This window comes from Dysidea avara, chromosome 10 (genome assembly GCF_963678975.1).
Source record: "Dysidea avara chromosome 10, odDysAvar1.4, whole genome shotgun sequence".
Lineage (NCBI taxonomy): Eukaryota > Metazoa > Porifera > Demospongiae > Dictyoceratida > Dysideidae > Dysidea > Dysidea avara.
Window position 1 is genome coordinate 29203338 of NC_089281.1, and position 18669 is coordinate 29222006.

Here is an 18669-nt window from a genome sequence, read left to right on the forward strand (position 1 = left end):
GAAGTTGGTTGTGCCATTCTAGCATTGGCTGGACCAGTTTTTAGCTAGCAATATATGTCATCTACAACACATTGCATACTTCAGTGGGAAGCTCGTGTTGCCATGCATGGCATCTCCTGTTTGTACAGGATATTTAACTCTTGGGCTTCAGCATCATGGAATGCAGTCAATCTGTTGAACTGATGATATAATTATTTACAAGTAGCTACAAGTTAATTGTTTTGTCTTGCCAGAGCTCCAGTTATTATTACTTTTTAAAGTAACTTAAAGTAGGTAATCCTGGTACTAGACTCCTGACCCCTCATAATTATATATTGGTACATGTAAATGTCAAATTATGATGTTATCATGATCGTTCTGTTGCATGCAGTCAGAGTATAGTCTAGAGAGTATACTTTATTCCTAGCCATAGCTAGCTACATTGTTATTTCAGAACTAGAAGATTATTATTATGGCAGTGGATACTGAATTGAAAGCCGGTTCAATAAGCCGTACTGGCTATTGAACCGACAGACAAAAAAGAGTCACTAAACAAAAAAAAAACCCACAAAACTCAGCCAGAGCTCGAACCCTGGACTACTGGAGCTTTAGGTGAGTGTGCTAACCACTGTGCTACTGCTGCTAGCTACCCACCTTCTTTACTTTTCTATGTTATAATTGTTACTCAAGTAGTAGTCTCAGTATATAGTAAGACGAACGTCACCAGAAGGTGAAGAAGAAACCAAAGCTGAACCCGACCCTAACCCTAATGCTACTACTACTTGTCACGTGCCCTACAGGGTAACTGCTAGACGCGAAAATAAAACCTTTTGGTTCAGTAACCACTTCCTTATTATATATATGGCATATGTACACTACAGATTATTTTGAGCAGACTGTATATAGTTGAAACATGTAAGATTGAGTCAATACCTCTTGGAATGATTTAGTATATCAGTAGCACATCAACTGATGATGTCAAGAGATTTTTTTTTTAGTATTGCATGATAAACAATATATAGCTGTAGTCATAATATAGTTAGTCAAAAAATAAAATTGAAGTCTGTGCTGATTATATGCATGCGGGACAAAAGTATTAAGTACAATGCTAGGTATATTTTTTGTGCATCTGATATCAGAATAGCCAAAACACTGCACATTTTGCATGATGCAGGTTGGAATAGTCTAGTAAAACAGACAGACTTCAGATTTACAGCTATACCTAATAGAACAATCACCGCATGTTAAAACTTAATAGAATGTTCACATGCAGATGCATGTATTACAAAGCAGTTAAGACACAATTTCTATAAGCATATTTGGAGCATAATGGGGCACAACTGATCACATAATAGATAAATACTTTGAGAGTTGCTCAAAAGCATATTAAGCTCAGACCTAATTAAGGAATGACTGTTATTGTGTGTGTCTCAGACTTTACAGTGGGCCATGTAATTATATAAGTGATAGTTCTTTTAGCTACTGCTAAAAGCCCCTGAATCTAGTGTGATTGTTGTGGACTGCACAACTATATAATGCATGTGTTTTAGCTGTGTATGGTCATTGCATTAACAGCTACAGAGCATGCATATAATACACCACAAAGACATTTGTGCAACAGTTTCAAAATAGCAGACCATCCTTCTTCATCACCTCTCAATCTGATGTCTAATGGAGAAGACATCCATATGTCAGTAATGGCTCCAAGAAACTTCTATATAAATCCAAAGAGTTGAATTGAAGTAATGAGTTATGATAACAATGAAGGGTTAATGTCATAAACAGTAAGAACGTGTCAAGGAGCAGTTGCAAAAGCTGTAAAGGCCTTCAATCTCAAAAATCAAGTAATTTACAAAGTAGACCAACAGCACTGGCCTCATGGCAACAATAATATGCAGCGTTTAGGCATTTTGTATCAAATTTAAATAACTAAGTGGCAGCAGAACCCATAATAACAACATTACTATATTCACACACATACAGACCTTACAAAGCTCTAATATGGTACAGTACTCCCAATCGCTTCTGATAATGGGTAGAAACATGTTCAATCATACAGCTCTATGATCCAAATATTTCATTATACATACCAGCCTATAAAGTGGTTTGATAATCCTAAAAAAATTCAGGTCATGCAAGCATTGTTGCAAGCTGCATGAGCTAGCATTTAATGGTCAGTTATCCTGAGTCTGACAAGGATATACTTTCAAAATGAAGTTGGCTTTACCCATACTGAAGCTTTTAGCTATGTAATTTGCTGTTCGATCCTCTCTTTTTGTGATGGTTAATCATCTTCCTTCCACTGTGGGATAATTATACCTACACCCAATCTTGGCAGACGCTCAAGAGAATGTACAATAGCTATATATGGAAATGATAAAAACAGTGTGAGTTCTATATTATGCTAGTGTGAGGTTTTCTTGGGACTCTGAAACCCTTTGAATTTGTAAGCTTGTAGCAGGAATACTGAACTATCAAAGATTTACAGTACAAAGTACAAATAAGCACAAGAACATTGCATGCAGTGTAGTTAATATTGGTTTTCTAACAACTGTATAAAGGAAGAACAACTGAGACTATACATACACTAACCACAAAGATTGAAGAAAATATCACGATATTATTATTCTAATAGAGCAGTCAAGACTACCAATCATAGTGATCCATGCAATGGGTAAGATGTAGAACTAAAGAATGATTTAAATTTAGGCTATATTTGAGTTTTCCATTAGAATAGTTTAGAAAGTAGTTTGTATTGTTCATCAAAATAATAATGAATCTAGTAAATTAATATATCTGTGACCGGCACCAACTCAGCAGCCGGGGGCTATGTCCCTAGACCCATTAGTGTATCTTTGTATCATCATGATATCTGGAAACTTTGGCTACACCCCTGTATTATAGCAAAACTATCTAACAACCACGGACTTTTCTAAAACCTACTATAGTCTCTAAAATATAGCCTTGTACATTGCTGGTAATACTACCTACCAACATCCTACTGTTGCATGCCCATCAATGTTGTCATAGTTCAAAGTTACATGCACTCATGTTATGCCAAGTGTAAGTGGCCTTTGTGTGCATGTGTATGTGTGTGTGTGAGAGTGTTGAGACATCCCATTGGGCAGTGCTTGCAGAAGGTCAAGATACTCTAATAGAGCAGTCAATCACTCTAATAGAACAGTCACTTTTATTTTAAAGATCACTGTGCTACTTAAGTATAATTTGTTGGCAAAAATCATCTAAATTACATTCTCAGATCCAGCTTCTAAAATGAAATTTTCCTGGGGGCTTATTTTGTTTGCAAAAACATCAAAAGACTTTCTCAGAGCTTCTAATTAAAATGTGAAAAACTTCCTGGGAACAACTCCCAGACCCTCATGAATAACATCCATCTGTTGTATGCTTCAAACTTCATGTACTGTGTAAATTTCATTGTCAAAGTTGGCTCTTTAATTGGCTTGCTCCACTACCCTAAATGTTGTTTTATTAATTAATGATTGTTTATTGTTAAAAACACTTCAAAATTTGCATCACAATTAATTCAGTTTCTGCTCTAAATTTATTGCTGCAATTTTCTTAAGCCTTTCTGACTCTACAGGACCAGTTCTCTTTACCATACTATGAAACACTGACTGTTGTTTCTGTAGGAGGTTGAATGGTGTATCAAATTATATAATTAAACTTAATTCCTTTATACATTATTATTGCTTAGTAATGGTTAATGCATGTGAATATGTCTTGTTTCACAGGCTTGATGTGTACAATGTGTATACAATAATAATGAAGGTATTAAGTTATCAAGTACTATTACTAATTCATGATCATTACCAACACATAGTCATGGGCTGGTAACATATATAACTACTGCATTCCTTAGAACTGACACGGGATCTGCACTTTAGAGGTTTCAATGGTCCTTGCATGACAAATATTATTAAGACAGGAATTAAATGTCTGTAGTTTTAATCTTGTACACGATGCAAGATAATACTTTGATAGGTTGAAAATTTACATTGAATATCTGATGCATATTACTTCCATTTTATATTATTGCACATGTAGGAAAAACCATTAGAACCTCTCAGCTGTGTACCACATTCTTTTTTTATGTGAACTAAAATGTATTGAGAATTGCAAATCTAATGTAACTAAAATCATACACTATTATGTAACACAAGAAAATCAGCTTTCATAATTTTTTAAATTCAAAGACTGAAACAGTCTCCCTTGATATTATGTATTCGTAGCATTTTTCAAGATAGGAAGTGCACAAATAGCTAGCAATAGACTCGATTGCACATTTCAATGGTTATTGCATGCAGGCACATTGGAATACCAATGTACAATATGGCAATAAATAATTACACATGCTCATATGGTGCATGTTGAATTGTTGCTATACTTTTATTAATAAACAAATCTTTAATAATTTAGAAATGATTTGTTATAATCTAGTACCAAATTTCAATTTTTCCACTTCGTTGGCAATATTTTGCAATTTAGTTGACTCTACAGGACCAGTTCTCTTTACCATACTATGAAACACTGACTGTTGTTTCTGTAGGAGGTTGAATGGTGTATCAAACTCTATCACTTTACCAGAAGATAAAACCTACAAATCAACAACATCTACACAATTATTCACTATCATCCTAACCCACCAGTACTCTATCAGAGTCCATTATTGTTTCCAATCGGTGAGCAATAGTAAGGATGGTACAATGGTTGAACTTCTTGCGGATCATCTCCTGAATTATACCATCCGTTCTGTACTCAATACATGTCACCATCACACAGCTCTCACTTCTCATAACATCTTAGTAACTCACATTAGGTCAACATTTGCAGTTGCTTCATCAATCACAAGGATCTTGTTCCTCCTCAATAGTGCTCTTGCTAGACACATCAACTGTCTCTGACCCACACTAAAGTTAGAACCACCTTCGGACACTTGTGATTCTAACCCATTCTCCAAATTACTTATCACTTCCTTCAGTTGTACCTGAATGTAGTGATTAGCTACAATTGTTATATCATCTCATCAAACCTCTTCCAATGCATCCCATAGTTGGTGATCTTCAAGTTCATTGAATGGGTCCAAGTTATACCTCACAGTTCCACTGAACAGTACTGGGTCCTGTATCACACACACACTAGTCTAAATCTCACTACAATATACACAATACATCATCACCTGTGGAATAATTGACATCTTTTTACGAAGATCATGTAGTCCTATGTCTGTTATTTGTATTCCATCAATTTCAAACACTCCTTCTGGTTCTGCTAATCTGAACAATGCTGACAACAATGAAGACTTGCCAGCTCCAGTCCTACCCACAATACCAACCTAATATATAATGTATACACACAACTTGTCACAGTCTAATAGTAATTAGTTATCAACCTTTTCACATGATTCAATTCTAAAAGATATTGACTTCAACACATAGGGATAATCAATGGCATATTTAAATTTAGTGTTGTGAAGATCAATCACTCCTTTGTCAGGCCATTGAAGAGGAGGAGCTTTGTCATGTGGAATAGTTTCCAGTTCTGCTTCACTTTCTAGTTGACCATAAGCCATGACTCTCTCCACTGATACCATCTAACAAACAGGCATTAGTGGCATTTACACTATTAGGAGGTAAGGTATACATGTACTTACCAGGTTCTCCAAATCAGCACTAACACGGACCACAAATTGTAATATCACAGTCATTGTACCAACATATGCTAATGATAATCCAACAAGAGCTGGGTCAAGAACTAAACACAAATATATGTATACAACAAGACTGTAAAAGATTATTGCTAATTCATTACCATCAGCCAAAAGAACTGAGACAAATGTAACTAGCGTAAGGAAAACTGTTCCAAACATGTCAAGTCTCATTCCAAGCCAGCGAGTTGCAGCTATTTTGATGAACCATGCTTTGGTGTGTTCATTCTGATAGAAATGGTGTATTCTAAGAAATCTGATTTGCTCTCTGTAAGCTCTAATAGAAGATAACCCTTGAATGGTTGATGAAATGTGAGAATATATAGGACTACGAGCTAAGGAAGTGTAACATTTAAACAATATACCATTTGATTATGACTTACCTAATGCCTCAAGCCTTTGAATATGTCGTGAAGCACATAAAAAATAACTTCGAAACAGAAGTAACAGTATGACAATAATGATGGCTGGAACTGATAACCAATAATTGGCCACACAAGCAGTGACAAGAATAGCAGCAACACGTAATCCAAACTACAAAAAAGCACATACACATGTCATATAGTTAGGACAAAGTATAGGTATAGATAGAATATCTTATTTAATCATACAGTACGATAGTACTGTATAGTAGGGACCACAAAGGTGTGGGAATGGAAAATCACCCAATAACCAGCCTTCACTTTTCAGACGACGATGAGGCAGTATTGGTTAGGTAAAGCATAGCCCAAACAGGCCTTCAGATTGACCCGAAATGCTTTAAACAAGTTGCTATGGAATTTAAAAAAAAATTATTTAATGGAATTTTCTACTAACTGACTGAGTAACTAACTGATTGACTGATGCCTTCAGACAAGTGTAACTCGATAACGGCTAAGGCTACTGGCTTGATTTTTTCACTGCTCAACGTCGATTTGGCACAAGAGGTGCCTTTTGGCATACCGCAGTACGTACAATGCATTCTTCATGGACTTACCAGTGTCCTCCTTTGTGTCCCATTCATCTTTGCTGACAGCGAAAAGTGTTGATTTGGTGGTAGCACATGATGGCTTCCCTTCGTAATGGAAATCGTCCATACTTTTCATAGTGGCTACTTAAATTGCAGAGGTGCTTTTCAAACAATTCTTGATTCATACTGCTGTGTAAAGGGTTGAACATGGCTGACAACAAAGCATAATGAATACTTCAATTTTCAGACAGTAATTGATATAGCTGGGGCACGTGGCACCATTTCTTTCTTTGATGCGTTCACCAGTCATAATAATTATTTTAAAAGGTAACAAACAAGCTAGTACACAAAAAATAAATTTTGAATTCTCAACTAGAGTAGGGATCATAGCACACCGATAACAAGTACTGAAACAAGCTGGAGTAGTGCATAATATTAAATCACAATAAAACAATAAGAAGTGTTATATCCCTACTGTGCTCAAGATACCATAACAGAAGTGCACTTGTTTTTTGTGTACTTGTAGTTATACAATGGCCACAGGGGATTTGCCAGATATATATGCCCCCAAGCCCGAGGGCCACAGGCCCGAGGGCACAGCATATATATGTATCAGGTAAATCCTGAGTGGCCATGGTATAAGTCATATATACCAATCAGGTTTGCTCACCTAATAGGTGAACCTGCATTCACCACATTATACTTTATACAGAGGTTTTAAACATTGATTGTGGGTTTAAATTGTGGGCCAAAAAAGAAACGATTCTGGGTTTCGTTGATTGTAGTGGTACCATTTCCTAACCAAATAACCACTTTGTGGATGTTTGAAGTAACCTAAGGTGTTAAAATAAGTACTTAGGAGTATAGGTTGAGAATATCTGAGCCATCTTGTTTGCAAAACTCTATATTATATAGTTATACAACGGGCACGAGTGCTCTGCCTGATATAAACGCACGAGCCTGAGGGCCGTTAGGCCCGAAGGCAAGTGCGTTTATACAGGCAGAGCACAAGTGCGCGTTGTATAACTGCTATGTACCACTCACCTAATAGGTGGAAAGATCCAACGCTGCAGCTACATTTCTTTTATAAGGTAGAACACCAATATCGATCGTGGTCTTCAGAATGAAACGACTTGACAACATAAACGCGAGCCCACAATCAAAGTAATTGGTGAGCATTAAATGGAATTGGTGAGCATTAAATGAGTCAAACACGTGCAAGAGAGTTTGTTAGTCCTTCACTAATTGTTACTTCTCCTAAACCAGGAGTACCAAAGACGGATTATAAGAAGTTTTGTTTAGGGCTACCTGATTGGTGTCCATGTTGCATTAGTGATATGGCAGAAAGAGAAAATGTGTCACCGTGTGAAGGACCAGAGCAGCAAAATCGAAAGTCACTTAAACTTAAGCGAACCCGTAGCAAAAAAGGAGATGATGTTGTTACAAAGAAAGTAAAGGTAGTTGATACGAAGAATGGTGATGACAATGAAGAAATGGTGGACAGCAGTAAAGAACGGTTTTCTTTTGATGTTACATTAGAAGAACTTTATTATTATTATTATTATTATTACTAGGACCGCGTCACATACAACCAAGTACATACACCAACGTGAGGCTATTAGGTGGTGAATGCATTATCCCCAAATCAACTCAATATGTCACAGTAGTGACAGATATAACACAATAGTGGCATCGTAACTAATGGCCACCAGTAGCTAAGTGCCAGTACATCATTGGTGTGGTATAAATGGCACAGTGATGTGTACAAAGTATATGTATACAAAACATACAGGAGAGAACTATACATTATTGCAGTATTGTATGCAGCAATACATTATAGGCAACATCACCATGCAGATAAAAATTATTAGCCAATATACAGCAATGCATATCAACATCAACTAGAGCTAAGTAAGGTTCATCAGTGATGTAGCAATGGCACAGTGATGGGTGACACACTATAGTTATGCATACACAACTTTCAGGAGATAGCTACACAATGCTGTAGGTGTATGCAAGCCAGATGAACCAGATAAAGGAAGACAGCCAAGCCACTAGAGCCTAGTAGCTACGCCAGGTGAAGGCAAAAAAGATTAAGCACGTATTGAAATGCCCGACACCAACACAAAGAAAGTTCGCCATGCCAGCTGCACAAGACAAAATTGTTTACTTGTATTTTATATGTAACTGTAAGCTTATTGTAAAGAGCGTGGCATATGTCAGTTTAATGTTTTCTTGTATTGTTTATTTACGTGAATGAATCCACTGGCAGCTGGCATGGAGACTTGAGATGTTACAAACATAAAAACTTACTTGTAATCTTCTTGTTTACACAAGTGGCTTCTGGCTCTCCTGCACGGGCATCACTAATCTTCTTCGCGCAATATGTAAGTAATTAAGCAAGGGTGTGGTACTGGGCGTTATATAGAATTACACGTATGGTCAAGTCATCAGCACAAACAGGAGCGACGATTATACGTTCGTGCCTTCATTCATAGGCGAATCTATCCCCGGTTAGTTCATGTCTCTAGGCCTCGTAGTTTTCTCAAACATTAATTATTAATTATTTATTTATTTATTTATTTATGACGTAATTTTAACCGCGTTTCGTATTATTCTTAGTACTTGGTTATATAATTATTATTAGTACTTTACAGTGACCAGCACTGAACTTGATGCATTTAAAGAAGGGATTTGCCGAGGATTTGCCCAGAGAACACAGCAAAGAACACTGATTGGGCACTGCGGAATTTTGAAACTTGGAGAAACGCTCGCAATGATAAACACCCAGAGGATATGTGTTCTTCAGATCTTTTTACAGATGGCACTAATGAAGAAATTTGTGACTGGCTTTGTAAATTTGTTAGTGAAACATGCAAAGCAGATGGCACAGAGTATACTCCACGAAGTTTATATCTGTTGTTATCAGCATTACAAAGGCATGTAAGAAAGATCCACCCCGTACAAGATGTCAACTTCTTTCGTGATCCAGTATTTCATCCACTCAAAAATGTGTGTGATGCAATCTTCAAAAAGTTACACAGTAAAGGCATAGGAACAGAAACTAAAGCAACACCAGCTATTACTCCTAGCGAAGAAGATATCCTTTGGAACAAAGGAATAATTGGTTTTCATAACCCAGCAAGCTTGATGAATGCTGTGTTCTTTTACAACGGAAAAAACTTTTGCCTACGTGGCGGAGTCGAACATCGAAACTTACAGCTGTCGCAAGTGAAAAGGGAAGTAGCCAAGGTACAAGGTAAAGCGGTTGCTTGTTATGTATATAGTGAGTTTGGATCTAAGAACAACCAAGGTGGTTTTACCAGCTTGAATCAGAAAAACAAGACTGTAAGACAGTATGCTACTGACTCTGAACGTTGCCATGTTAAAATTTTAGACAGATATTTGAAGTTGCTACCTCCGGGTGCATATGATAATGATATTTTCTATCTTCAACCGCTCAGTGGTATACCTGGAAGTTCTTCTGCACCTTGGTTTAAAAATGTAGCAGTTGGAAGAAACACGTTGGGCAATATGATGAAGAATATGTGCAATAAGGCAGGAATTTCTGGTGGGTTTACTAACCATAGTCTCAGAGCATACGGAGCTACTGCACTCTTTCAGGCAAAGGTTCCTGAAAAACTAATCCAACAAAGAACTGGCCATCGTTCTTTGGAGTCATTAAGGCAGTATGAGCGTACATCAGAATCTCAGCTTGTTGAAGTGTCTAATGTAATGGCAGGTAGTAGTAAGGATTGGAATCCTGACACAAGCAGTGATCATGTGGCAGTTTCAAAGCATCAACCAGGCATAGTATCTCCAACTATACAAAGCAGCTATGGAAATGATGCTATGCTGATGCCAAGGAACCCAACATTTATTCTAAACAATTGTACATTCTCCGGAAGCTCTGTGTCATTTGCAGGGACCACTGTGCAACAAACTAAGGCAGTTAAGGAGATAAATGAGCAACGCATAGTTCAAGAAACTCTTCAGGGTGTAAATATGGATGACATTTTTAATTAGATTTTGAACTGGACTCTGTACTATAGGTTTTTGAAGACACTAGGCACTAGGTTTTTTAATGTTGTACTTTACTCATTTTGTGAAGTTAAAACTAAAACCCACAATTAACATTAGTGTGCTTTAGATAGAATTAGCACAAGTTTCTTGATGCTTACTGGCTATAGCTATACTGGCTAAACTTGATTTAAGTGGTAAAGCAAAAATTTCATTGGTTGCCACAATTGAATGCAATGGTGAGGATTATTTAGATAAGTGTCTCTGTGTTGAAAATGAATAATGATTTCACCTGGGATCAGACTAGTAAGGTATATAACTACGTTAATATACACATAGACTAGAGTTGTGCCCTCTGTGTTGGCTTTTGCGATCACTATTGGATGCTTTGAAATTATTTGCTAGACGTATTGGTGACGTTTCCATGCCGTTTTCTGACGTTCTGTGACGTTACAGCCCCACAATCGACTTTTACATGTTAGGCTATAAAAGAATTCGAGTGATCTGTGAAGTGTCTTTCCACCTATTAGGTGAGGTGTCGTAGTGGTCTTTGCCACCGGCACTTGTGCTATGCTGCACAAAACCGCAGCCAGTGCAATATCTGTATATTGCACTGCGGTCGGTGCATTATAACTTATAATGCACTCGTTGTGGTCTACAAAACCGCAACGAGTGCGTTATAAGTTATAATGCACTCGCTGCGGTCTGCAGCAGTGCAATATACAAATTATGGCACTGGCGGTGCCTTTGAACTGCCCACGCAGAGTGGTACATAAATAATTAAAGGAAACTGTAACTGCCTCAGCATCAGGTCAGGGTAATACATGAAATATAGCCTTGTGGTTTCCTTTGATCAAAGGTGTCAAAGTGGCATATTTATTCATGCAAGGGCTAGAAATTTACATTTGAGTAAGGATCATAAAAATGAAACAAGGGAGGCCATACAGCTGCACTAGTACAGCTGCAGTAGTATGGCCTCTCTTGTTTCATTGGTTTTTATTTCTATAGTCCTTAATCCCTACACAAATGTAAAATTTCTAGTGCTTGCTCATACTTATTTGTTTACTTGTCTGCAATATATCATAATTCATTACTGGTGAACCAGCGTATATTGCAACATATAATGGGACTAGACACATTATATAATAACTGAACAACTGAATGGGCACCCTGGCTATCAAATTCTGAAGATTCTGCTTCATTGTCAGCTATGTTCCACCGATTTTAAATGATTGGCTATAAAGAGTAGAGAAACAAGTGAAAAATTAGGGATTTGTAACCTAAAATAGTAGGGACCATTATGATGATATAAAAAGTAATAAAACGAGGGAGATTATATCACCTGACATCAAAATTTAATACCTATTATAACCTGGTTTACCAACACTTATGTAGGGATTAGTATAAGTCAACTGCAGTGTTTTATGTACCCCGAGTTATTAATCAACCCAGGTTCGATCCCTATGTAGGTCACAACTTTTTTCAGCCACTGAACCATCTTGTTGCACTTTTTTGCTTTCTGTGCAACTGTCTTATGATCCATTAATTTTTATGTTCAATTTTCAGTAGAGAACAAGGGGAGCTTTGATTGCTGATGATAAGGTGAAAGACAGCCCTTCTTATATGGTTGTTTGAATTGATAGTTGGCTTCATTTGCTACTCTTTACGTGGGAAATGGAAGGCAAAGAGTGCTGAAGAAACTATGAAGAGGCCAAGCAACACTAACAGGCATCGCCATTTTGAGAAAATGGTTACTGCAAATTATAGTGTTGGATTTCATTAAGTGAGTTCTTTAGTTGTGGTAAAGCTTAAGTCATCAACTTATAGGTGTCACTGTTGAACCTTCGCCATCTTCCTTCACGGTCCTTCCACCGGCTAGTATTAAAGTGTACTCAGACATGTATCAACAGTTACTTAATTCATTATCAAACATAGCTAGCACAATTAATCCACTCAAAAACAGCCAAGCTGTAAAAAAAGAGTACGGCCTTCAAAAGCCTGGGTGAAAAAAAGTTGTGAAATCAAAGGTGGCGGCCAAGAAATGGCTGCAATGATGTTAATGCTAATAAATTTTAACAATTAATGCACACAGCCATTATTAATTTTTTTTAGCATTAACATCATTGCAGCCATTTCTTGGCCGCCACCTTTGATTTCACAACTTTTTTCACCCAAGCTTTTGAGGGCCGCACTCTTTTTATTACAGCTTGGCTGTTTTTCACTTCTTTTTGTATTTTCAAAACAAAGATTTTGACGTCTATTATTTCTTTTTATCTACAGATCATAGCTAACTGCTACAGGAACAATGATGACCATACAAGTGATATAGAAAACATGCAAACGTGAAAAGATGTAGTTGCTCAACTTTGAACAAAGCAAATCCAGCAAATCCTGCACCTTTTTACTGGGATATGATTTCCAGGCTGTTGTATCACAAGTTTTGCTAGCATAGTACTTATTACGATGATTATGATTATGACGATTGGTGCGAGTCGGTCATACTAGTCTGCTCGCAGACCACCTGGGGGCGAAACTAAGTTAATACTACAAATATACCACTGATCGATATGAAAATGGCTCCAATTTGATGAAATAGCTACTAGACTGAGCCTCAAAATGTTGCAACAATAGTATTGTGCTAATGCTCTAATAGAGCGCACGTTTTTGCTTTCGCCAAAATCATCTAATAGAACACACATAGAATGTACTAGAACAATCTAGATTTTCTATTGGTAGATCAGTTTTACTTATTAAGCTAGAATTTTCATTTATAAGGTAGAAATTAAGTGAAGTGATCACAAGGGGGTGACACACAGACACACACTGTAGGTAGATCTGCGACCGCGGTCAAAGTCTAAGTCAAAGGTCAAGGCCACTAAAATCGTGCCAATTTAACGGTCAAGGATAAAAGCTTCCAACCCACAATCGAAAAGTGCTGAAATATCATTGCTAAGTCACCAGTCAAAGGTCGAAAAGGCTCTTAGTCACAGGTCAAAGCAAAATTTTGGCCGGTCAAGACTTTGACCGCGGTCGCAGATCTACCTACAGCGTGTACCTATGTGACACCCCCTTGTGATCAGCCAAGATAACAGTGGTTAAGGATGCAGGTGTTAGGTATGGAGGTCCTTGGTTGTGGCGTGGCCCACCTGGCGGGCACCTCTGTAGTGAAACTAGTTCCAATCGGATAAGGGATCATGGAGCTGCAAAGGTGTGAAAATCACATTTTCTTTCTTCCTGTAATATACTCACGGTGTGGCGCGCCGGCTTCTTGGGCCGCACGACACACTACCATGTGTCTTGATTATGAATCCAACACAAATTCACCTTAACAAATTAAGAAAATACTCAACTCTTTATGACTTACAGTGATGCAGTCCATAAGAGTGACTGGTAAAAGAGCATCCAAAAATCCTACATCCTTTGAAAATCGATTAAGCACACGACCTAATTGTACAGTACAATTCATTGCAAGTGTAGAACACTAAGAAACATTACATGCACTTTACACAAATACAATAGGAACATTTTACTCTTAAATGTGCCAAATTGTTTCATTTTCTACTGCATAACATGTACAGCATGCAGTTGTGAGCATTATCATTATCTGATGCATACATTATCTGAAGAATAAACCAGCAAAGTGATTCTGTATGATGATCTGGGAAAACTGGTCTAATTGCCCATGAAAGCAGGATTGACACACTATCAAAGTTCACTGTTAAAATCAGCCATAGTTAAGTGGTCTACTTCTGCTGGCTGGTTTAGTGATGTGTTGCACTAGCAGTCTGAGGCTTTGATGGGAGCTCTGGCTAACCTGGGGGTGGCAGCATGAGGCTACATGACTTGGAAAAAGACCTGTGCTCTAATCGTTTTATTTTACCAGTTTTGAGCTCTGAATAACCCATAACTTGGCCTCATTAATCTATGCACATTCCCCTTTAATTAAAAAAAAAAATTCTTTTGCCTTCCCCTACCACCCTACCACCCACCACCACTAGTCCTGATACAAACCTTGAGAAAAAACTATCTAAAATGATGGGAAACTTAGCTGTTGGCTACCTGTACAGTTGATACTTTGGAAGGTACATTGGTATAAAATGAGTGAAAATTAGGTACACATAGCTTTAACGATTGGTGAGCTACAGTACTCTGAATACTTAAACCAATACTTGCAGAAAGATAATAAGAGCTGTTTTCCCAGAGAGAGTAACATTTTATAGTTATAACTCGGTTACAAGGGATATGACAAAAATGTGGGTACAAGTGTGTATATTTTTGTCATATCCCAAGTAATCGTGTTATAACTGTTATATTCTACATCTCAGTAGATGAGACAATTATATAGATAGCAATTTATAGTGAAACAGCACTTGTTGAAGATCGGAATCCTTGACGTTTTGGACTCTTTAGCAGTGCCATGCTCATCTACTCACTCAGTGAAGGAGACATGAATTAGTAAAGGAGACAAGAGTTCACTGAAAATCCTTCTCCTTGCTTGTTATTAGAGACTTGTTTACCATTTACATAAGGATTTCACGGAATGTACCATATATGGTAAGCATAGCCACAAAGTGTGCTATATCACTTATATACCACAGTTTCCATGGTATATCAGTTATATACCACAGCACGGCGCTTTTGATCTCAACCACAGGTGTGGTATATATCAAATACATCACATCAGATCATTGTTACATCTTACCTACTGGGTTAGTATCAAAAAACAGTACTGGTGCTCGTAGTATTGACCTAAACATTTTACTGTGCAAACTACGAGCTGCAGCAAAGCAGAGTAAATAACACAGTATTGCTCTTAATGTTATTAGTAAACCAGACAATCCAACCAGTCCACCATATATTCCAATTCGTTGGTGAGTGGTAAGACTAAAATCAGAAGAGCTTGCAGCTGAAACATTAGCAATGTCCAGTGAGCAGGACTCTGTTTCACTAGCCCTGCAATAGAGTTAAATAAGCAGATTGTTAATTTGTTTAGAATTCTTACCATTTAGCTAACCACCAATCTGCAGTAATCACAGATGCCTATACATACATAAATAGCATAACAATTCAAACTAAATATATATAGAAGTTAATGACCTCTGCTGCTAATAGCAGTGTAACAAGAGCAGCTGTTACAAAGTGACTTCCACCACCTTCTTTTGCAAACAAAAAGAAAGTTTTGTTGGAAATAGCACCATGAGCTCTCTCTTCTTCTGATACTTTATTATCTTTATACTAAAAGAAATCACACATGCACATAAACAAAGTTGTGTTCTACCACTGCAACTAACTTTATCATCACCTCTGGTGATCCCATGAGCAGATGTTGCAGATACAATAGTTGGAAAAGAATGTAATGACACATCATCTGCTCCTAGATTACTCTTTTTGTGATGCATAGGTTTATCAGTTGGACTTAGCAATTGCTGTGAATCACTTGAAGTGATAAAAGCGTCATGGCCTGTTTCTTCTGTTACCACAATACTTTGGGCTAACAAATCTGATGCATTTTTATTGTCTTCTACATCATCAAATAGTTCAGTAGGGTCAACACCACTTGATGTTAACTCCTCATAATTTCCATATCCTTGTACACACCCCTACTTAACATGCAAATAACAACATTATCATCACTTTGTTTAGCTCAACACACAAACCTCCTTTAGTACTAGAATACAATCTGCATGTTCAGCATATTGTAACTGATGGGTCACTAAGATCACCAACTTATCAGCTAATACTCCACATATACACCTTATAATCATAACACCACTAACATCTACAATCCATTACTACATTAAATATTCTATACCCATCAAACAGATGTCTGCTCACTGCAGCATCTACTGCACTCAGAGGATCATCCAACAACATGATGTCACTGTCCCTGTACACAGACCTACACACAACACATTACACCATCACTGCTTCTCACATGGTCTACACACACACCTGGCAAGGTTCACTCTAGCCTTCTGACCACCACTAAGGTTCACTCCTCGTTCTCCTATCAAAGTCTCATCTCTAAATGGCATCTCGTCAATATCCTACAGTATACCATATTCGTGATTCAAAGATTTGAAGAGACTAACCTTAACAAGAGAACAACATTCCACTACTCTGTCATACCAAGCTTTATCATAATCCTGTCCAAATAAAATATTTTCTTTTAGTGTTCCAGAAAATATCCATGGGTCCTGACTTGCATAAGATACACTACCCTCAATGTCTACTGATCCATCCAATGCTTCTAGTTCTCTCAGTAGACACTGCAGTATTGATGACTATAGTAGTAGTAAAGTATGATGGAGATCAGTTAGAGCAGTCAACTAGTAGACAACACACCTTTCCTGATCCCACTGGACCAACTACTGCCAGTAACCTGTTTGACTATATCATCATCTTATAATCTCACTTGGCTCTCTACCAACTATACACCTTACCTGATCTACACTGAAGTTGATGTCTTTTAAAACAATTTTCTCTCTATCCTACAAACATACACACATGAAGATATTGTATATGTTGTTAAACTCTAACATGTGTCCAGGATGCTGTTAGATTATTGACTATGATCCTGGGAGTTACTCCATTGGACAATGATCCATGTTCACAATCATTAGTGGCTTCTTCATTGACCAACTTAAGAGGAGGCATCACGTTAGGGGAACATGATCTACTAGTTGTCTTGACTGGATCACTATCTGTATCAGTTATTGTATCACCAAGTTCTGGTAGTAATAGTAGTTTCTAAAAATAATAAGGCAACATACACAAAATCCAAGTATTACTCAATTATAGTCTTGAGTGTCCATATCTACTATTTCAGTGCAGGGCTCTTTCAACTACAGGTCAAGCCCCCAATAGAAGCCTGGTTATATAAGGCTACCTCCACTGCTGCTTACTTCAATACGCTTTGATGCTACCCACACATCTGACAATCCAATTGTGCAGAAGACAAGTGATTGAAAGTGATACAGCCTTGCAATAGCAAAGATACTAATCACTGTAAATACTTTCTTGGGAGTAAGAACATTTCCTAGTCCAACATAAGTAGAAAAAGTGACAAACCCAAGTACACCCAATAGTGAATAAAACAATGCCTGGTTGACTGCTCGAATCATACTAGCTTTAGTGATGATGTTACTCTCCTTCCTACCACACAACAAATGATAATGATAATGATAATAATGAATGTGTTACTAACATTCTGATCTTCTTCACATATTCATGGAATGCCCACTCCCAGGCATACATCTTGATCAGTCTCATACCACTGATAATCTCATTCATCACTTTCACTCTCTTGTCCGTCGCTTTAGCTGACTTTAGCCTATCACAATGTAGAGTAGATACTGTCATACTGACATTCATCTCAACATACCAAAGTCTGGAGTACAATCGTCCTAAGATATACTGAAGAGGTGGTTGTATGAAGATAAGGAACAATCCAACTAAACAACTGGGGCCTATTTCACTCCAAAGTAAGTAAACTAACACTGGAGCTGTTACAGGGAATATCCACCACATATGGAATAGTGTTAAGCCCTATAAGTGTGCACATATGAAGAAAAAATATATGTACTATACAGTGGGAAGTCAATCAAGTTGTTTTCTAAACTAAAGTGTTGGTAGATGACAGTATGATCGGATAATAGAGGATTCTGGATTATGCAGGTGTTGGATTAGAGAGATTCGACTGTATATGGAATAATAAAGGTAAGACAATAGCGCACTAAGTAAATTCGAAGTGTTTCTGTGAAAGGAGTAGGGCTGTAGCTGTAGCCACTTTTCCGCTATGCTTGACTGAACGCATCAAACAAGCAGTGGAAAATTCCGTCAAATAATTAAAAAAAAAATCTGTAGCAACTTGACGAAAATGTTTCGAGGTGATCTGAAGGCATTTTTTGGGCTAGATTTTATCCAACCAATACTGTCATGAGGGGAAATCAAGGCAGATTTTTGGGTAATATTTTATCATTGGTCACACCCACAC

General features: G+C 37.4%; 2 protein-coding genes across 2 annotated transcripts in view; one reads left to right on the forward strand and one right to left on the reverse strand.

Moving 5' to 3' along the window:
- Nucleotides 1-4299: 4299 nt before the first annotated feature.
- The window catches only part of LOC136236270 (ATP-binding cassette sub-family C member 4-like), a 34636-nt gene continuing 20266 nt past the window's right edge, over nt 4300-18669 (reverse strand). Inside the window, exons 6-29 of the mRNA XM_066026402.1 lie at nt 18058-18221; nt 17881-18006; nt 17579-17828; nt 17214-17423; nt 17117-17164; nt 17019-17063; nt 16766-16957; nt 16626-16720; nt 16486-16572; nt 16331-16427; nt 15965-16273; nt 15771-15908; nt 15676-15713; nt 15376-15626; nt 14038-14117; nt 6088-6238; nt 5809-6039; nt 5651-5751; nt 5390-5590; nt 5177-5332; nt 5030-5119; nt 4812-4984; nt 4644-4749; nt 4300-4594 (exon numbers count right to left, since the gene is read on the reverse strand). Coding sequence (XP_065882474.1) covers nt 4427-4594; nt 4644-4749; nt 4812-4984; nt 5030-5119; nt 5177-5332; nt 5390-5590; nt 5651-5751; nt 5809-6039; nt 6088-6238; nt 14038-14117; nt 15376-15626; nt 15676-15713; nt 15771-15908; nt 15965-16273; nt 16331-16427; nt 16486-16572; nt 16626-16720; nt 16766-16957; nt 17019-17063; nt 17117-17164; nt 17214-17423; nt 17579-17828; nt 17881-18006; nt 18058-18221 — 3507 coding nt within the window. The 3' untranslated portion in view covers nt 4300-4426. The remainder of the gene's footprint in view (nt 4595-4643; nt 4750-4811; nt 4985-5029; nt 5120-5176; nt 5333-5389; nt 5591-5650; nt 5752-5808; nt 6040-6087; nt 6239-14037; nt 14118-15375; nt 15627-15675; nt 15714-15770; nt 15909-15964; nt 16274-16330; nt 16428-16485; nt 16573-16625; nt 16721-16765; nt 16958-17018; nt 17064-17116; nt 17165-17213; nt 17424-17578; nt 17829-17880; nt 18007-18057; nt 18222-18669) is intronic.
- LOC136236273 (zinc finger MYM-type protein 2-like) lies at nt 8780-10793 on the forward strand. The gene is made up of 2 exons (XM_066026405.1): nt 8780-9166; nt 9311-10793. The coding sequence occupies exon 2, from the start codon at nt 9450-9452 to the stop codon at nt 10677-10679; it is 1230 nt and encodes a 409-aa protein (XP_065882477.1). The 5' UTR covers nt 8780-9166; nt 9311-9449; the 3' UTR covers nt 10680-10793.

Coding starts and splice junctions, on each gene's coding strand:
- LOC136236273 (XM_066026405.1), top strand. CDS start 9,450: ATGTGTTCTTCAGATCTTTTTACAGATGGCACTAATGAAGAAATTTGT.